This window comes from Apiospora phragmitis (genome assembly GCF_038363925.1).
Source record: "Apiospora phragmitis strain CBS 135458 chromosome Unknown utg000005l:1.0-4161743.0:1.0-4166827.0, whole genome shotgun sequence".
Taxonomy (NCBI): domain Eukaryota; kingdom Fungi; phylum Ascomycota; class Sordariomycetes; order Amphisphaeriales; family Apiosporaceae; genus Apiospora; species Apiospora phragmitis.
In genome coordinates, this window is record NW_027117403.1 from 19,478 (window position 1) to 39,580 (window position 20,103).

General features: G+C 46.9%; 4 protein-coding genes across 4 annotated transcripts; 2 read left to right on the top strand and 2 right to left on the bottom strand.

The window, feature by feature from the left end:
• Positions 1-2,948: 2,948 nt before the first annotated feature.
• On the top strand, positions 2,949-5,440 carry PG994_004075 (uncharacterized protein; the record flags this gene model as incomplete). Its single annotated transcript, XM_066855484.1, has 8 exons — positions 2,949-3,209; positions 3,377-3,464; positions 3,519-3,613; positions 3,837-3,859; positions 3,995-4,256; positions 4,307-4,535; positions 4,870-5,069; positions 5,150-5,440. The coding sequence occupies 8 exons, from the start codon at positions 2,949-2,951 to the stop codon at positions 5,438-5,440; spliced, it is 1,449 nt and encodes a 482-aa protein (XP_066717651.1).
• Positions 5,441-11,734: 6,294 nt separating this feature from the next.
• Positions 11,735-12,556, top strand: PG994_004076 (uncharacterized protein; the record flags this gene model as incomplete). The annotated part of the gene is made up of 1 exon (XM_066855485.1): positions 11,735-12,556. One exon carries the CDS (start codon positions 11,735-11,737, stop codon positions 12,554-12,556), a length of 822 nt encoding a protein of 273 aa, XP_066717652.1.
• A 1,930-nt stretch (positions 12,557-14,486) lies between these two features.
• On the bottom strand, positions 14,487-15,941 carry PG994_004077 (Vegetative incompatibility protein HET-E-1; the record flags this gene model as incomplete). Its single annotated transcript, XM_066855486.1, has 3 exons — positions 14,487-14,930; positions 14,968-15,634; positions 15,715-15,941. The coding sequence occupies 3 exons, from the start codon at positions 15,939-15,941 to the stop codon at positions 14,487-14,489; spliced, it is 1,338 nt and encodes a 445-aa protein (XP_066717653.1).
• Positions 15,942-17,868: 1,927 nt separating this feature from the next.
• PG994_004078 (uncharacterized protein) lies at positions 17,869-18,965 on the bottom strand (the record flags this gene model as incomplete). Its single annotated transcript, XM_066855487.1, has 2 exons — positions 17,869-18,647; positions 18,839-18,965. 2 exons carry the CDS (start codon positions 18,963-18,965, stop codon positions 17,869-17,871), a joined length of 906 nt encoding a protein of 301 aa, XP_066717654.1.
• Between the last annotated feature and the right edge of the window lie 1,138 nt (positions 18,966-20,103).

A 20,103-nucleotide genomic window follows, 5' to 3' on the forward strand; every position in this document is an offset into this window, starting at 1 on the left:
CTTGACTGCTTCGCTCCTTGGGCTCGGTGAGTTTCCTATTCTGTGCTTGAACCCATCTTAACCCAAAGGCACGCAGCCTGCAGAAACAAAATATCCTGCTGAATGGTATTTCGTCTCAACCAACAACTGGAAGATACCGCCATCACCAAAGACTGGATTATTCACGAACCATTATGCAGTTTTCGAGTAAGGGGGAAGAACATGATCAGCCTTCACTCCATGCAGCATGGAGACAGAACTCAAATGCCGTTGGGTTCTGTGCAACACGACAGCCCTGCAGTCTATTGCCTGCATAATCTCGATGACACCGAGTTGGCGCTAGGAAGCTTGCTTGTTCGGTCCGACGTTACATTGGGCGCATGAAGCTCCAATGGAGGGATGGCTTTTCTGTCGTACCCTAGCATATTTGCACCCACTAGATGCTATCTAGGACCTGAATAATGGTCGCATTCGAAGGGATGCTTGGGCTTAGACGTGTGTCTTCTTTCCCGGCTACCAACTCTTCTTAGGTTTTAAAATACTCACATGCTCATTACTCATGTGTTGACTGAACCCACCCGAGCCCCTGGGGCATCGAAATAATGTTTCCTGGATCCAACTATCATGCCAAATTCCGGAAGACGATGGCAACGCATACATATTATCATGTATCGTCTTGTCATGTATCACATCCTTCCCAAGGGATGACAACTGTTGCATGAGTCATGAACACACCTTTGCCTGCTATAAGCGTGCCAAAATGCTGGAATCGCTCAGGGGCCCCAGCGAGCCAGCGCTCCAAGTAACCAAAATTTCAGTCCTTCTGCATGTGCCTCCAACTACATGCCAGCCTATGCGACTGTAGCGCGAACAAGATGACCATGGCTACGCTGCAATCTCGTCGCTAATACCCCGATCTCCTCTACGGGCAACGACGAGGGAAACAAGTAGCAGTTGCAGCTTAATAGGTTCTCCCAACTGGCTGGACAAATCGCTTGAGTGCATATGGTCAAGCTGCCGACGCGGTACGACGTTATAATCATAAAAAGTTCATCCAAGAGACGGAAGATGCAAGAAGCGACATGTCCTAGCCATGCAAGGCGAGGTTTTCAACTGTGCGCTGCTTTGCTTCTAGTGAGACCCCGATCTTCACTTTGAATTCCCCGATGGCATCACGCTAGCATCTCAAGGCTATCAGGCATCCATGGACAAAGTCAGTTTCCACCTACTGATCTTCGACTCAAATGTGCCCGAACGGTTTATCTTGTCAAGCTACCACAAGATACTTGGTGTCGTCACTGAAGTGGCAGGTTTAGGTACGCCGTCTAAGTGGGCATCACTATCTGAAGCACGTTGGAGGCTTACGCATTCCGACGGAACTGGTCCGAAGTCTAGGTTCGGACCATATGAGCCTTATATGTATCGTTACGAAGGCTATCGGAAGCCTTGCTAGACATGCTACGTAACAGCAGATGCCTACCCACGAGATACATCAACAAATGAGGTATCTTCATCCTTTTCGACTTGATGCACTTGATGTCAAGACAGGTTGCAAGGCCCGAGGTGTATCATACCTCCGGCTGTCGTACTTTACGTTGGTGGTTTGGGGTGCAATCCTTCGTGATGGCAGTGGAAGCGGCGGTTCAACTTCTGTATAGCCATGTTACTGGAGTCGAGGCGGAAGAGCAGCCGGTCTCCCATCCGAAACACAACTTTGGCGTAGACCTTTCGCGTACCTCTGGCTGCTTAGCGAGATCATATGGGCCATATCGGTTATTGACATCCGGCATCAACTATGCATCGTTGAGAGTCGGCCTGGAGAATAGCGGCCATGTAATTCAGTCATCTCATCTATCGTATTCCACTTATTACTCTCTCCCAATGTCTCGAGCGTACTACCAGCCGCGAGATAGCAACTGAAGCCCCTGCTCGTGTGATGCCAATGCCTCTTTCCACTGATTCGATAGAGTGGAAACTTGACAAACAAGTTTTGTTACCGCCCAAGCAGCGCAAATTATGAGAAACTCCAAAAGATGCGAGAGATCCCTTTTAGAGGCACAATCAAGCTTTGCTGTCGTAAGGGCTCCTTTGACGTCGAAGTCTACAATATTAGGCCCAGCTCCGATATGCCGCAAGACCTTCTACTCGGGGGATATATCCGGCCTCGTTCTGTCTTCATCTAGTGCATGCGAGACTGAAGTTCCAAGTTTCCAGAAGTCCTCCCATTGACCATCGAAGTGGCACGTTTAGGCGAAGTGGGTGGTGTTGCGCTAGTAAGTTGTGCCGCAGGCGCCGCCCGTAAAGACTGCCGTCAACCAGAAAAGCCCGCATTAGATGTCACACTAAGGAAAATGCTAAGGCAGTTGACTGTAGTCACCGTCGCCTCTTTAGTGCTACCAGACAATTTACCGTGGGTAATACGGGAATCTTTCGTCATGCAGGAAAATTTGAGCCGGGGTTGGCGAAAAAGGATCTGTGCTCGGGAGATTGCACCTAGGCAGCAAGCGGCGCAGGCAGATATGTAGGACGGTGTTTCCAGTTCATACGGATTAGCGGACCAGCCTCCGGGAAGAAATATAAATGAAATGACTTCTTTACGTTACTGAATAAAGAAAACTCGCCAGCTGTTTTCTTCTACCATCCCCCACCACATACCGGGACACACCACATACCGGGACACACCACATACCGGGACAGCAAACCACACCAACACCCCCCTTTACTTCTGTATAAGTGATCTAACCCCCTTTCAAGTAGTTAAATAGTTAAATACATCATTTTAATGAGAATCGCACGTTCTATAAGATTCTGTAAGTTGCGAGCTAATCGCGGCGCTCGGGGCTTGGCATACCGGCGCTAGTCTCAGGTGATATTTGCTGTGCGTTGCGAAAATCTGAAATCTCTGACCTGCTACCCCTGACTGTTGCCCCCTATACCTCCACCAGTATACGCCCTCGTTATAGTCCGAAATGGCCCCCCCTAACTATACCGAGGAAGACCTCTTCGAGGCAGTATTCGACGTCACTCACAATGGCATGTCACTCAACAAATCAGCGCAGAAGCATAGTGTGCCGAAGCAAACCCTGTCTGCTCGGATGAGAGGAAGAGGAGGTCGAGATGAAGTCGAGAAAGAGTCGAGATTGACCCTGGAGAAGAGCAAAGGCTGGTTGACTGGATTATACGTCAAGAGTCTCTCGGATTTACCCCCTCCCATGCTCAGATCCGTGCCTGTGTGGTCAATCTTTTGACCAGGGATGGAGAGGACATGGAGAGAAGCCCATTGGGCCTGAATTGGGTGAATAGATTCGTCCATCGTCATGAGGGGGTAAAGACGAAGCTCGGCAAGCGTCAGGAGGCAGTACGATTTGACAATTTCACCCCCAAGGCCGTCAACTAGTACTTTGACGTACGTGAGGGTCAATATGGTTGGATCAAACCGGAGAATACAGTCAATGTCGATAAGGGCGGCATCATGGCTGGATTTGGTGAGCCCCCCTGAATCTCCAGCCGATTCTGAGCCTATACTGACTATATGACAGGTCTGAATAGTCTGGTGGTTGGTTCTGCCGAGCCCAAGAAGAAGACCTTCTTGAAAGGGGCTCAGACTCGTGCCTGGACCTCGTTCATCGAGGCAGTAACTACGGATGGCCGAGTTTTAAAGCCCGGAGTGATATTTAAGGGGAAGGACCTTCAGAAGCAATGGTTTATCGATAAATTTAGGAGAACAGCCGATTGGTACTATATTACTAGTCTAAACGGATGGACCGATAACCATATCGCAGTCGAGTAGTTAAAGCAGGTCTATCTACCCCAGACCAAGCCGGCCGATGAAGGAGAAGCTCGATTGATTATACTAGATGGTCATGGGAGTCACGCACAGGTAAGTGCTTATTTTTCTAATTTCTTTACGGCTATATTCTGCCAGCTAAAGTTGCTGACCCCTTTTCCAGGATGAATGAATGGCCGAATGCTTCGTCAACAACGTATACTGTTATTATCTGCCGGCCCACACCAGCCACGGCCTTCAGCCACTCGACAATGGTGTACTCAACTCCCTGAAGGCCTGTTACCGCAGAGAACTTGGAAAGCTGGTTAGTTTGACCGATTCCCGGCCTGTTGACAAGGTCAACTTCATCAGATGTTACGCCAGAGCTCGAGAGGCCGCTTTCACGAAGCAGAATATAAAGTCTGGGTGGAAAGTGACGGGCAACTGGCCTATTTCACGTCGGCAGGCCATGAACCATCCGGAGATCCAAGAGGATCGAGTTGCTGGACCAGTCGACCAGCCCCCTGAAAGGGCCCTGACGACTCCCCCTCAACACCAAAGAATTCTCGGGAGATCAAGGATATGGGGGCCGGAAAGAGTCCAACCACCAGAAGATTGTTCGGAAAGGCCGCCCATGCATTTGAGGGCCAACAGAGTCAGTTGGCAGAGAAGGATGCGACTATAGCATCACTTCAAGAGGAGTTGGACCGCCTCAAGCGCGGGAAGAAGAGAAAAGCCGTAACGAACCCCAATCGCCGGTTTATTACTGTATCAGAGGCGCTGGCAGCTGGTGAGCCTATACTAGCTATAGAAGAGGCTGAACCAGCCCCTGGACCAGCTAGACGAGGCCGGGTGCTAGTACCAGTAGAAGAGTCAGAAGAGTCAGAAGATGAGAAGAAGAACCCCCTCAGATCCGGATTAGATCTGGTCGGGTGGTGAAGCGGAAGCAATGGGATTAAACAACAAGAAATTCTCGTCGGATTGCTATATAATACGTCTGAATTGCTTCACATCTAAATATACTATTCGTGGGCGGAACATAGCCCCTTTAACAGAGTTTTGCTGTCCCGGTATGTGGTGTTTCCCGGTATGTGGTGGGGGATGGTAACCCAAAACCTACACAGCCACTACTATGTTCACTCTTGCATTCGGTCTCGTCCTGCTGCCCGCACTCGGCGCCGCACAGTACACGGTCGACCCTCCGACCACGGCCGCACCGGACACCATCCGGGACTGTACGTATTGGCAGGTCGCCGCCGACAACGACACTTGTGCCGGCATAGGTCAATATTGGGGCATCACTCTGGAGCAGTTCGAAGATTACGTACGTATTAATGTCCTTTGCTGGAGGGAGGAAGGTGAACTCGTGAGGCAGTCAAATTGCTAACCAGCCACCTACTGTAGAACCCAAGTCAGGCCGACGGTTGTGATCTCCTCGTCGGCGACTCGTATTGCATCGAGGAGAACTGGGGCGTGCCTGTGGCGACACCCACGCCCAGCAGCAGCAGTATCAGTAGCTCCGTTTCCGCATCGTCGACCACTCCTACCTTCAGCACTCCTCTCGAAGCATGCCAGGCTGTGGCATACGGCTATCACGAGGACTGTCCACGTTGCATGCCGCTCTGCGAGAACGCGGAACCATTGGCCTGGAGCAACTGCTTCAACAGCGTTTTCACGATGATCAACGGGTGGTAGAGTCAGTGCTGGCAACACAACGGAATTGATTGCAAGAACCGGGCGGTCGACATGTATTGTCCGGCCAAGTAGTGGAACCAATTCGGGGCACAGGGATATGAGACAGGAGTCTGGGAAAAATGCATACACCGTTTCTTGTACTTATCTATCTAACCTTGGTTGATATGAAACCATATGGCTCAAGACCATCTGTTGGCGGACTTTCAGGTCGCCGTGGGGAGTCTGGGGAATTCTAGACAGCGTTTTCAGGGGCGGGGCTCTGCACCTGGCCCTTTTCCGGTGCGAGGACACAGCGTGACCGGCTTGTCTCTAGCTGCCCCATAGAGGCGTCGCATAGCAGCAAGACGGTATATGAAAAGGAAGGCGCGAAACCTTGTCGAAACTGTTTTCCACACGATGATTTCCAGCACCTCCCGCCCCGGCTTGTGGAACGAGACATGCGGCTTATCCCGCGGCACACTCCGGTCAGTTTCGCGGCTCCGCACGCCCGGATCTACAAGGGAGGCAGAGAGCATCGAAAAGTCCCTGTGACATATAGAAGTAGTCACACAATGGCGCGCACTGCCGGAACTCGTGCTTGAGCAGACAGATCACCAATCAATTCACCAGCTCATATACTCAGGAAACGTGATCAATACTTCTCATAAAATGTTCGTGGAGAAAGAAAAGGACCCGACAACCAGGTAACCTTGGATCGACAGGCGCTGAGTATCTTCTACTTTGCTCAGCTTCTTTACTAGCTTATTTGTAGTCAAGTGCCACTTCGCTCTGGCTTGCATCTCAAAGACAGTTACATCGTCCCACAGGGAACCAGGATTCCAAATTGACTGCCATGAGCGAGTCGATGGTAAGAAACGCCGAAAGTATGCTCATGAAAACTGCCATGACCACTTCCTAGTCTTCGCCGGTGTAGTGCCAGCCGCCAGTCGGGCATTGCTGCTGCTGAGCCGTGTCAAGATCTGCTGAGCATTCTCCTGCGATCTTGGTGGGCCGAGGAGTATTTTCCCATTTTGAACGGCCGGCGAAACGGGTACTTGTTCCAGTTGGACAACATGTGCCCCGAGTCCCGCGAGCATGGCCAAATACAGGGACGCGGTGCCACCTGGGCTGGGCGAATCCGCTCCTTTGGGGTCAGGCTTGTAGTGCCCGAATGGCGCCCATGTTGGAAGCAGTAGTACTCCAGCGGAGCCAAGAGCTTCCGAGATGACGTATACGACCAGGCGGCGCTCAGGAAGTGATGCATTATCTCGGTGTCACCGAGAATCGAGGAAGCCGAGGATAACACGATGGGGGCCTTCAGTGGCATGGATTAGTTTTCCAATAAGCCTTCCCAAGGATCTTTCCGAAGCTACAACCTTCAGCAGTACTGATGTCTGCCGTCCGTTCTTGTAATTAGCATGGCCCTCTGGAAGCTCCTTTCTTGAGAGAGCCAACATATATATCGTACCTCTCCCGATCACCTACCGCGTCACAGCTCGAACTAGCCGGCCCAGTCCACCGGCCATGACATAAGTCGCATTGCTATCGAACGACAGGCAGCATCAGCACGAGATCGCCCTTTCGATGGTCGAGTTCCAGCTTACCACTGTGCTTCCCAAACCGCATGAAGACTGTGCCGAAGTAAAATCTGGGGGCTTCAAGACTTGGAGGATGTAGCGAAGCCCCTGAAGATTTTCGATTCCGCCTCGCACAGTTAAGTAACCAGTAGCGTACGCTTCAACATATCCAAGGGAGCCGGCGCCTACTGGTTTCTTGCTGCCAATTCCATCGTGATCATCGTCGTCTATGTACGCTCTCGCTATACCAGGAAAAAAATAAGCATCAACTCATCCTGATGATGCCAAGCTCGGAGGCCCGTACCTGCTAGTAAGCTAAAGCACCCCCTCACGGGCCACTTTACTGAGCTACCCTTACCCTTGTAATTAAAGCTATTTCTACGGCTAGAATTAATATAAATACATTATCTTTCGTTATTTTTAATAATAATATAGTCCTCCGCCTCCGTGCTATTATCTTTTATAGCTTTTATAGCGTTACGAGGCCCTCTTAGCATTTCGACATCGCTAGCTTCGTCCTCGTATACGACCCTACCCCTTAACCTTCGCTTAGCCCGGCGTATATCAGCTATATAAATAAATCGTTATCCCGGTACGTTCTTACTTTTTAACATACTCTCGTAATCTTTTTATTAAGTTTAGTTTAAAAATAATCGACCTAAGTTTCGAAATACGCGATTTTATTAACGTTTTAATTTAAAGCTTTATTAACCTTTTTAATAAAGAGTTATTAAAAAGGTATTTTAAAAATAAAGTTTATAATAATTAATTTTTAATTATTATTCCGTAATTCTTAACTATTAAAAAGTATTTTAATAAATATTAAAACTAATTCGATAAAGAAATCGCGTATTAATTTTTTCTTAACTATTTTTAATAACTTTAAACGTACCCGGGTAACCCCTATATCTTTTAAAATAATATATTTTAATAATAACGGCTTCGAGCGATCTCGCTAATAAGTCTTAGCCGTTTTTTAAACGTTTTTAATTATAAAAAGAATTAAGACGTTAATTTTAACTTAACGAAATACCTTTAATATATCTATTTTTATAAATTATAATTTAAAAACCGTATTTAAATACTCTTTTAAAATAATTTTTAACTTTTTTTTAATAAGCCGAAAACTCTTATATTTAAAACTTATATTATATAGTTATAATATAATTTATAAAAAACTAACTATATTTTATTTAAAAAATAAAACTATAAAAAATTATTATTTATATATAATTTATAATTATTATAAACTAAAATAACTTATTTATTATTATAACGAGATTATATATAAAAGATAAAGATATTTTAAATTTAATTTAAAACTATAATATTACTAGTCCACCTTTTAAGCAACGCTCTAAACCGCTAGTTATTTTAAAAATAACCGTCTTAGTTTAAAAACCACTAGCTTTAGACGTCGACCCCCTTAAAAATAACTAGCGGCGGGAGGGGTACCTCATCACAGCCCACACACTCTAAGGTAATAATTTATTCCCTTTTCTCGACGTCTTTTTTAAAAGCTAAATGGCTAAGCCAGCTGACGGTGCTACGGTCACCCTATGCAACGGCGACCCCTAAATTTAGATAGCCCTTGACAGTACTATATATAAATCAGTATATAAACCAGTCAGCTTTTGATTTATAGTTAATTAAATAATACCATTGTTTTTCTTTTCTTTTCCTCTTTCCGATGGGCCGTAAACTTAACGAGTTAATACTATAACGCGCGATTTAAGATGTTATAAATGGCTCGTTAATAAAACAAGCCGCCGAAAAGTATAATATCCCTAAAATAACTCTAAAGGCTCGGATTTACGGCCGTAAAATTATAAAATAACGGAATAAGTCCTTCTAGGCCTTGATAATAGCGGAAGAGTCTTAGATCGTAACTTGGTGCCTTGTACAGTATAATCTAAGCTGCTCACCGGCGCACGTTATCTTTTAGATGTTTGTCCAACGGATTTTTCAAACTAACGGGATTAATATAATCCTCGGTAAGCACTAGGTTAAAAGATTTATTACTTACTATCCATCTATCGATACTACTCTTTCCAAGAGGATAGATTTTTTAAGGCTTAACATAACTTCCGTAGAAAAAATTATCGAGTTTTTCGAACGGCTTAACAATCCTATTCTAAAATCGATCCTTCTAGAGTTTCGGTTTAACGTCGACGAGATCAGTAACTAGCTCGGCTATAAAACGAATATAATAATTATTAAACTTGTTAAAAAAAAAAAATACTAATTATAAACTCCTTTAACCGAGAATAGGCTTCTACGGTCGAATATAACAACGCTTTAAACCGAGCCTTGCCTCCTTTTATTATATTTAAAGGTTAATAGGTCTAGTAGTAATAGTTTCCGGAGAAGGAGGACTCGCTAATGGATACTATAAAAAATTAAGTCTTTACGGCATCCCTAAAGGCTGGACTAATAAAGAGCTAGCCCTAATATAGTTAAATAAGGTTTTTATCCCTTATATAAAGCTTAAAAACGAGGATTAATAGCGGCTTATTATCCTAAATAGTTACGCTAGCCACGTAAACGAGGACTTTATTATAACGTGCTTAAAATATAAAATATAGCTTCTCTTTTTTTCGGCATACTCGTCGCATTTATTATAACCCCTGGATCGTAATCCTTTTAATATATTAAAAAATACTTACTACTAAAAAGTAACCCTATATTATATAAGGCTTAATAATATAAATATAAATAAAAGGGACTTCCTCCGGTATTACGAGCTAATTAGAAGGTTTACCTTTCGGCTATATATAATAATTGGCGGCTAAGCCGTAACTAGTATATTCCCTCGCGATATTAATAAGCCCCTTAATAGCCGGAACCGGAGGATAAAAAACTAGGCAGAGGCAGGACCATCTGAGCCTCCCCTCAGCGTTTCCGATAAACAATTCTCCTCTACAGCGTTACTAACATTTACGACTAGCCGCTAGATTAAAGAGTTAGCGGATACGCTTAGTAATAATAATGCTATTTTCGATAGCGCGACGCGCCGGGTTTTGTTCCGGAAGTTCTAAAAAAGTCTGGATATTTTGAACGGCTAGATCGGCTAATTAGAGCACGAGAAGTTAGTTTTAGAAAGTAATTTAGAAAAAAAAGAGGTAAAAAAGGAAAAGAGTAATACTTAACCCTAACTAGAAATTTATACGTATACAAAATGCTATAATAATTAAAAAGGAAATAAATAGCGTTATATCGGAACCCTAAGCTATTACTCCTCTATCGTTGGCGCCGGAAGCCGTTATAATTAAATCTAACTCTGAATTTAAGATTAAGAGTGTTATAAAAGCGTTTCGGGACTGAAATAATACTTTTAGGATTTTGTGTTAATTTTTAATTAAATTATTCGTATTATTATTATATAATATTATTATTAGTTTTTAGGGTCGCCGTTGTATGGGGTGACCGTAACACCGTCAGCTGGCTTAATAACTTCGATAACCACCTAGTGGTCACCGTTAACGCTTTAACCGATACCTATTTCGTCGGTATTATAAAAGCGTTTAAAAAGGATATTAACTAGCTCCGTGGTATTAAAACTATCGAAAAACGTTAATATTTATTACTATAGCCTTATTAACTCGGCTATAATTAATTATTTTTAACCTTACGATTTTAATAAACTTATTTCTAGTTAAAAAACAAGTATATTATCGTTATTTTAAAGTATAAAAGGCTTTAAAAACATTTAATATTCGCTAAGCTATAAATTTAAACTTAATTAATATTAACGCGAAGCTTAACCTAGCTTAATTAACGGCTTAATATATTAATTCGTTTTTTAAAAATAATAATAAAACTTATTAATCTTTATTAAACTTATTTTTAATAAATACACTAGTAAAACGGCGTTAAATATATAATTAAAGGGTTAATTATTTATAAGCGAACTTATAAATAACTACTCTAAGCTTTATACTATATATAATAAGTTATACACGCTTTTAAATATTAAACGAAAATATTATTATAAAAAATAAAATAAGCGAAAAAAATAAAGGTAATAATAACTTTAAAAAATAAAAAGTAATAATTAAATTAAAAAGTTTTCTAATTAGGATACACGGTAAAAAGACGCGTTCGTGGGGTAAAACGCGATAGCCCGTAACGGGGTAACCCGTGAGGGGATGCTTTAGCTTATGCTTCTGGCTTATTTTAGGCGGTTACAGCTATGTTCTCGAGCATTACGTGAGGCTTCATTCTAATCGACATGTTCTTCGCTATCTCAAGAGGACCGTCATCTTATTTCATGTGTTCGTTTACTGGAAATTGACGACGTTCCTGGATCTGGGTCTGGAAGAAATTGTCGTTGAAGGACTCGTCATTGTCGTACTGGCCATTTTCTTCGGGCTTCTAGTGCAGAGATTCTTTCATATTCATCTTTGACATGGTACACTAGTTGGCCATTTACACATCACGGGATTTGAGGGTACAATGCTCTGTACAAACTTTCTGTTTCTGTTAGGTGACTTGGGCTGAATTGGGGGAAAACAAAACCATCTGGAGCTTAACCGCGATGACCCCTGACTATTTTTGGGTCCACAATGATATGAGTTGGCAAATCAAAACACGAGACCTTTGAGATATCTGACTACATCTGCATGCTGCTGACTGATGTGAGCAATAGATATCAGTGCTCTCCTTGATTCCCGGTTGATATTGACAAACCCTCTTTATCGATTTTCGGTATACGACATAACTCGATGGACACCTACGAATGCGAAGTCTTGGACCAGCCCGGCATCCTTTTGTCGGAGCAGGCCCAAGCGGAACTGCACTCCTCCTGCGAGCACTGGGACGCCAGTGTCTCCACCCGCTGCCAGACTACCAAGTTTTCAGCGGCGACGTGACCGTCGCCTTCGCCAACAAGGTGCTCGTAGTGGCCCGACACGGCGGCGAGTTCGTGGGGTTCGTAGCCGCCGTCATTCTACTGCTGGGAGAGACCCCCAACGAGACGCTGCGACACCCCGTGGTCCACACGGGCCTGGCGTGCGTCCGCCCCGACCACCAGCGCCGGCGCGCCGGCCTGAAGCAGCAGATGTACGGCCACCTCTTCCTGCACCTGCTGGCGCGCCCCGACCACCGGCGCGGGTTCTGGGTCACGACCGTGACCGATATCGTCAGCTCCCTCGTGGACATGAGCCGGGTCTCCATCCACAACTTCCCTTCACCGCCGTCGTCCGACGGCAAGGTCGAGGTGGGGCCGAGCGAGGCGCAGCTGCACATCGCCCGCGACGTAAGCGCGCGCCATCGCCGGACGGCCCTGGTGGCGCCCGCTGCCGAGTTCGACGAGCGGGCGTTCCTGTTCCGGGGCTCCAACGACCACCCGGCCGCTGCGGCGTTTCGCAAGGACGTCGACGACCGGCAGCGGTATTGGCACCGCGATCAGGCGGCGTCGGAATTTTACCGGGGGCTGATCCGGCCGGGGACGGGCGACGAGGTGCTGTTGGTCGGGTTCATCGACCCGGGGCATCTGCGGGCAGTTGCGAGTGGAGAGGCGTATAGGGATCGGTGGATGGACAGGTATGCTAAGCTATGAAGGGGGATGTGGGATGCCGCGTTTCATTCTTCGTGATCGCCCAGGCAGGCATTAGAGCGAATATGGCTCCAGAATCTACAGAAGGGCCAGGTGAGGCCGCGTATCCATGTGCTGGTTCCAGGGCCGGAATGGATAGCCGGGGAGACGACACCTGGAGGAAGAGGGAGAAAGATAATGCAAGAGGGCTGATGGACAAATAGGGCGTTAAAAGAAAGTTTCGCCTAGAGTTAATGTAGATTGAATATCTTTCCTATGTAGAACTCGAGTGACTTGATTACGACTACGATATTCAACTCTACCAAACATCTGAAGGCTCAACATCTACACCTGCCTATAAGTTCCAAACAGGTCTTTCCGCGTATGTCCACGCTGAAGCTTTTCCATGACATCGATTAGCTGAGTCTTTTCTCTGCGCGACTATTTCTGCAGCTTCCTTTGCGAGACTCCTTGTATCTCCCGGAGATTCCAAGTGGAGGATGTCTGCCGCAATGCGCGCCAGCTGTTTCCCTTCGGATACAGTGTCATGCTCAGAGTATTTCGATGTATCAGTCTCGACTGGAATGACGAATTCGGGCGCTAGAAACCAATCCGTCTCTTTGATTAACATTGATAGAGATGCGCATGCCTCCTGGACGTCCCGGGTGTTATCTGGCCATCTTATTCGACAGTCGAGTAACAGACAGTTAGCAATGACGCGAATGATCTGTTTCATTGGGACTTTAACCCAAACACCTTTCAATAAGTTCTTATCGGTTATCAGGATTGGGAATTTGCCATCTCTGATTGTAGCTTGACAATTACCAATCCATTTGTTTCTGTGCCAGCCTTTATCATGGTACCGATGAGGTCAAGCGCTCCTCTATATAGACAGGGAACAATAGAAGCATTTTCGGTATTGGCGGAACAGCCTATCAGGCGGAAGAGAGACTGTAGCAGAGATTCGAATGGGGGAATGAACAGTCCAAGGCTAAGAACAGACCTAATCTGACGTGTGAGAAAGTACTGCTCTGTGGCGTCCACCCCACAACCAAGTATTCTATTTGCAAGACTTAACACTGTTGGGCAACCAAGTATTTTGTCATTGACGAACAGATGCGCGAGCATGGCCGGCATGTTCGACTTGGGTACTCGGTTTTCGAGGACTGCCTGGAGAGTATACTCGAAATGACCGTATCTAACTGCTACGCAGAAAAATTCAAGACGAGACAGTTGAATTTTCAAACGGTTTGGGATTTCGCGAGACGCTAGCGACAGCCTCTAACAAGCCTGCATGAAATCCCCGACGTCTGTCTGCATCGTCCATCCCCCATTCGCATCCAAAGAGATTAGGGAATGCATGACAGCGATTCTCGGTCCGATGTCCCGATATCCCGATATCTTCGCCAACCATCGGTAACAACAGTATTTTGCGTATTGGTGGATATTTTTGGGTAACCCGGTTCAGGCTCGAGAAGCAATGAAGCCAGTTGTGACTTCAATACGCTCAGTTGCAGATGAGAGGGCATCGTGCAGTCCTGGTTCAGGATCGTTTGCCCTTCTGATGTATCGAGCAGAAAGTCGATGGCCAAGCGATGCACGAACTCAACCATAGTTTCTTGTTCGCCGAGTAATATTAGTATTGAAGGGTATCCAGGTTCAGTCTATCCCACCAATATTCCTTGGATTTACAACTCCATGTTGTAATATCCACGAACCCAGCACACCTGTTCATAAGGTCTAATTTGGTCTTCTCGCACTCACTAGAGGCCCGTTTAGTCCATTCAATAGGACTTGGTGATTTGAGAATTTCCGAGCATAAAGGCGTCACGGCCAAAGCTAGTTACAAAACCGACATGGGGGCTTGGGTGTTGGAGGAAAGTCTCCGTAATAAGAACTGTCTCCGCTCAGTAATGAGTAATCTGAAGTAAAGAGCAGTCTTTCTAGAGCATGCCTAACGCTCATCTCTGCTCATGCGCTCCCACATTGACTTATATAAGTCTGCAAGTCCTTCAGGCAGGCTAACGATGTATCGCCTAGCTTCATTGAATTCTTGTGAAAGCTCCAATGCTCGGTTGACGTTTCGTAAAACCAAATGGGCCCATAGGAATACACCATGGGCCTTTGTGATGAGTAGCGCTTTAAGCGTGTGTTTGTTGTCTCCTTCACATTTCAGCGCACTTTCGATGTAGCGGGTGATGTCTTGGTGATTCGCATCATGCAGTGCAAGTTTGGAATAGTTTGCTTGCTCGAACCGCGTTCTTAGAATGGGCTCAGGTCGACTGGCCATGCAAAGCTTGACATGTGGGAATGGTCGAAAGTTGCCCGCGAGTGCATCTAAGAGAGTGTCTGTCCCGTCTTTGGGATCAATATCGTCAAGACCGTCGAGGAATAGATACTGGGATGTTCTCTTTCCTCATCATCACCGACCAAACCTCCTTCAATTCTTCGAGTGACCAATCGGTGTAATTGTTCTTCAGGGACAGTGCCTCTGAGGCTGCAAGAATCCGGTCGGCAATGGCGGGGCTATCACCTAGGACTTGGTGTATCACGTAACAGAATAGGCCTTTCAAGTTCCGCTGCAACGGGTCAGGTCCCAATAGCCAGATGAAGTGCGATACAACAATGACGTCGGGGCTCCAGGCTCTCAACCGCTCCCATGTTTGTGGCTGCAAGACCAGAAACTTCATCAGCGTGGTCTTCCCGGAGCCAGGTCTTCCACTGACCCAGAAGACTTGGTCTTCGGAGGGAAGCCAGTCGCGGAAGGGATTCCAGAGTCCCGTATCAACGTCGTCATTCCAGATGGTCTGTAGCGTGCTAGGATGGTGCACAGGGTGGTTGTTACGTCTTTCATTCATCCCATTGTATATGAGACTTTGGAGCAGCTTCCGACGTTGTTCGGCTTGTGCGTCTTTCCGGGCCTGTTCCTCTTGTGCTGCCCGGGCTTGAATGGCGGTTGTTGTCACATGCACTTTGATAGTCGTTGCCTCTTTGGAGAACAGCTCACTCAACTCTCGTTGGCCATCTCCCCATTTTTCGGCGACGCTGCGGAGTTCAGGGGATAGAACACTCAGGTCGGCGTGCATGGCCGTGACTTGAGCACTATTTCTAATCAGCACACACTGCTAGCAAAGACTGTTACAACTTCTAGATGAAGTCTAAATTTCATTAAGGGGACTCACCAGGTGTGGTTGATTAGTGAAAGCTGGACCAGATCTTTGGCTTCCTGCAGTTGCTTTTCCAAGCCATCCAACTTCCAATCACCAACCGACTTCTTCCAAATGACTTTCAGCGACAGTTTAGCAGCCGAAGCTTTGCTTTTCTTCGCGATACCCTTCTCGAGTTTGGCGATCTCTCCGATGAGCGTCTGGCAGATGTCCTTGCATGGACTCAATGAGTTGGTTCTCATCCCGGGAAAGGGAGCTGAACGGGGTTACTCTCCCGCCAATATCCGTCGACAGCTGCGCGAGGGTTGTTGTGTGTTCTTTAAATGTTGGCGTCGTATGATCCAGTCTTGTATACGTTTGATACAAATGCGATGGCCTTTTGGCCGGTCTCGACGATCTGCAGTATATTGCATGCCAGGCCTAGCGCAACCAGAGGCTCCAGGCCTGAAATTTTGCCGGGGATCTGGGGATTGAGAGGGCTGTACGAGTGTCTAAGAAGCAACAAATGGGGAAATGGATCAATACAGGACTCATAAACAACAAGATAATTATGCTCTGAAGAAGGTCACAAAGCGTTGCTGAATATGGCCCAGAGTAGATGAACGTGGTGGCAAGTCACAAGAGCGTCCGTCGTGCGGGGTAAACATCTAGGACAACTGGGCTGCCTTCATCAACGACCATGTCAGGGCGAGGGGGCGTGGCGACCTGTTAATTGGACATCGATGTCTCAAAGGCGCATGCGGACGCCTCGAGCTAATCGCACAGCCGACCCAGCCACCACACACCACCACTTGGGGACCCTCATGCTCTGTGCAAAGAGTCTAAGCGGTGGCGCCAAGGCACACTTGGGGCTTTCTTATGGTTGTACAACTCACGCACATGGTCAAATGAAAGGAAAGTGTGTCTTCAAGATATTGAGGTAACCCGTACATATAGAATCTTCTCGTAACCAATCAATTATCCGGGCAAGTGCACTGTGCCCAGTCTACCTTGGCTGTGCGACACACATCATGTGTTGAATTCACATGATAGAACAGGTATGGTTTCTGATACTACCGCTGATATATAATGAATGGATACGGAAAAGGCGTCATTGTCTACTGGTGCATCGCCGGTGAGAACTGGTCAGTTTTGGCTTGCGATAAGACACGTTACCAGGAAACAACTCATTACCATGACGACTCTGCGGCGGCCCATCTCGCCCGCCATGCCGGAGGAAGCAGGCATACTAAGATGCATGCTACTAGGGAGAGCACCCCCAACCTAAGCCGGTCAACCCATTGATGATTGAAGGGGAAGAAGTACATTAATACATATAGCCAGTTCGATTTCCTATCCAAACTATAGAAGACAGAACAACCCAAACGCCGCCCGAACAGGTTCTTCTTGCTTGGCGTGGTGTACTTGATGATTTGAAGATTTCCGAGTCATTCCCGATGTTCAATATTCGTTAAGTAGGTGAACGAAGCGCGGTAGAGACAGGAAAGGGTACCAGGGCTAGCATTCGACTGCCAGGTGTCGCAGAGGTAAGACCTGGGCTGAGATGGAGCGGCACGCCGGGGTGGTTGGGCGGCTTTGTCGGTGCGATGGGCCATGGTATCGTACGATCGGTTGTTCGGGTAGTGATTGATCAGCACCTTCGGTTGTTCGGGGGGTGATTGATCAACACCTGCACGTAGCAACAGCTCCATCTCCGGACGAAACGCCATAGCCCCCCCTGCTCTTCTCGAATGAAGTAGTCCAGCTTCAACAACTTCACTCCAGTGGCCGGTAGACCGAGATCCAAGAAGCCAGAGGAGAGGACCTCATTAGGCCGACGCACCTTGGAGCCCTTCCGTAGAAACCTTGCCCTGGGCGACATCCTGATTTGCTGTGGCAAGATCTATATCCTCCAGAAGTTTGTCATTTCAGTCAGAGCATATGGGGAATGCTCTTCCTTGCCCTGCTGTCGAAATGCTTTGGAATATGCATGTCAACCCATACGAGGAGAGCAGCCGGGGTAGATTGAGTCAGGGCCCATCCATCGCTCAAACGTCATGACTAGTAAAAGACTTCCAGTCTTTCGCCAGCGACACAAGAGAACATGCCGCGGCTTAGACCTTGCCCCACAAGTTTGGGTTGGACGTGATGCACAGCTCTCGCTTCATGTGCAACAACCGCCGCCTCTGTTCATGGGCCGTACTGTGCCTCGCCAGCTTGGGCGCAGACGACGCAGCAGCCGCAGGGGGAGACACCATCGTCGGGGACACCGGCGAGGGGCACCGGGACCTGCAGGAATCCCGAGGAGTCGGCACGCTGAATGGCCTTGGTGTAGATGCGGGCAAGCTGCTTATACCCCTCGCCGGTGGGGTGTGTTCCGTCGTCGGTGATGTCGGACAACTGGAGGGCGTCGGGCTCCTGCCCAGCGTAGTGCACGTCGGCTACGACAACGGGCAGCCCCTCCGAATGGAGCCGGGCGTACAGATCCAGAAACTGATGGTTGATGTTCAGAATCAGCGGCTCGCAGTGGGGGATCCGGCTGGGCGTCAGGGTGCTGAGGACGACGAGCGCGCGTGGCGACGTTGTCAGCAGGTCCCGTATGAACTTCCCCATGTCTTGTCCAGCCGTGTCCAGCTCGAAATTCATCAGGGCATTGTTGATGCCGGCGTTGATGACGAAGACGTTGGGCTTGTACTGCCGAACGGCTTCCTTGGAGCGCTCGTGGATCTGGGACACGCGCACGCCCAGATAGGCCTCGACGTCGTTGTCGGCAAAGTCGCCCACTTGTTGCGACCCCACCATATTGACGGGCACGTTGAGGGCCACGAGCGCATCACGCAGGAGCTTGCGAAAGCCAGTGTTGCCGGGAGAGTTCTCGCCGCGGACAGTAGAGGCCCCGAGCGGCATGATGCGAAGTGCGGTGCCATTGGCGATGCTTCCAGGAAATTGACGTCTGTCGGGTGTTGTCACTGCTTCGAATCAGTATGAAGTTATTGTGTCGCGAATTTGGAGACTGGTCCGTGCAATGCGGCCGCGAGGAACCTACCTTCTGCTGGTTTAGACTCATTGTGGTGACTTGCGAAAACGTTGCTTGCACCGTGAGCTTTGCGGAGATCTTGTAAGCTCGTGTCTTCTGACTCGAGCCTCGATAAGAACATACCAATCAGAATGACAGCGACGACAACGAGAAGAGACAACGTGGCCAGAACCTTTTTTGTGCGAAGAAAACCGAGCCGCGAGCCCGACTTGCCGCCGCTTTTTGACATCTCCTGGTTGAAGCCGCTCATTGTAACGTGTTTTTGCGAACCAGAAGGAGTAGAAGTCGGGGAGACGGCTCGCCGGTTTTCCCTTCTACCCCGGGAAGCTGGAACAAAGACCCCCTTTTCTTTAGTTCTTGCTAAGCGCGCGTACGTGGACAAAGTGCCAAGCTTTGGGGTCGCGGGGGCTTCCAGGCCGATCCTGGTTGCTTTTGGTTGCTTTTGGGCTGCTCAGCCCCAGCCCCCAGCTGAGCGCTTGTCGTGGTGCCGGAATTCCGGGTTGGCAGTGCCGCGCTAAAACATCTTGGCTCTTGGCGCCACAAGGATCGACATTTGTCAGGTAGGTGGTTCTAACAGTCCCAAGTCAAGCCACGTCCTAGGCGCTAATGGGTTGCACTTCACGATTCGTGGAGATGGAAATGAGTTGGGTATTCTTCCAGTAGGAACGAATTTCTTTAGACCTTGTTATACAAGTGGGAGGAAAAGATGATATATAAAGAGCTATCTAAAGGAAGGTAAGAATGCATAACATACCTTATAAGCGAGCTGCGTATTTTTAATTAACTTTTTTATAATTAACTTTATATTAACTTTTCTTTTTTAATAAGTATAAAATTAAAAAATAAAGAAAAAAGGTTTAATTTAACGCTTTAAGCGTTTTAAAATAACTTAAAATTAAGTATATTATTAAATAAGCTTTCGTACGTACGTATAGGTTCCGGGTTTAATTAGGGTTCAATCGTTATATTCTATTATTTATATCTATCTTTAGTACGAGCTACGAGGGGCATCGTATGCCCCTCTTAATGAAATAAGAAAGGGGTTCGTGCGCGTAGGTACGTGGCACCCCTTTTAGAGTAATATAAAAAAACTTTAGTTCCTGCTATTCTAATATATATAAAAAGCTATAGTTATTATAAAATAAACCTTTATTAATAAGATTTAAGGGCCCGTGGCCTCTTTACGACTTATTAATTAGTATTTCTAGCTTTTTATAAAACCTAGGCATTATTTCGCCGGTTATTTAAATAGAATAACTTCGTAATTCGGTGTAGCGTATAAGTTTCCCCCCTCGGCTTATAATAAAATAATACATAACAGGGTAACACGGTTAATTAGCGCGTTATATTATACGTTTTTTATTTAAAATATATCGGGGTTCGTTAAA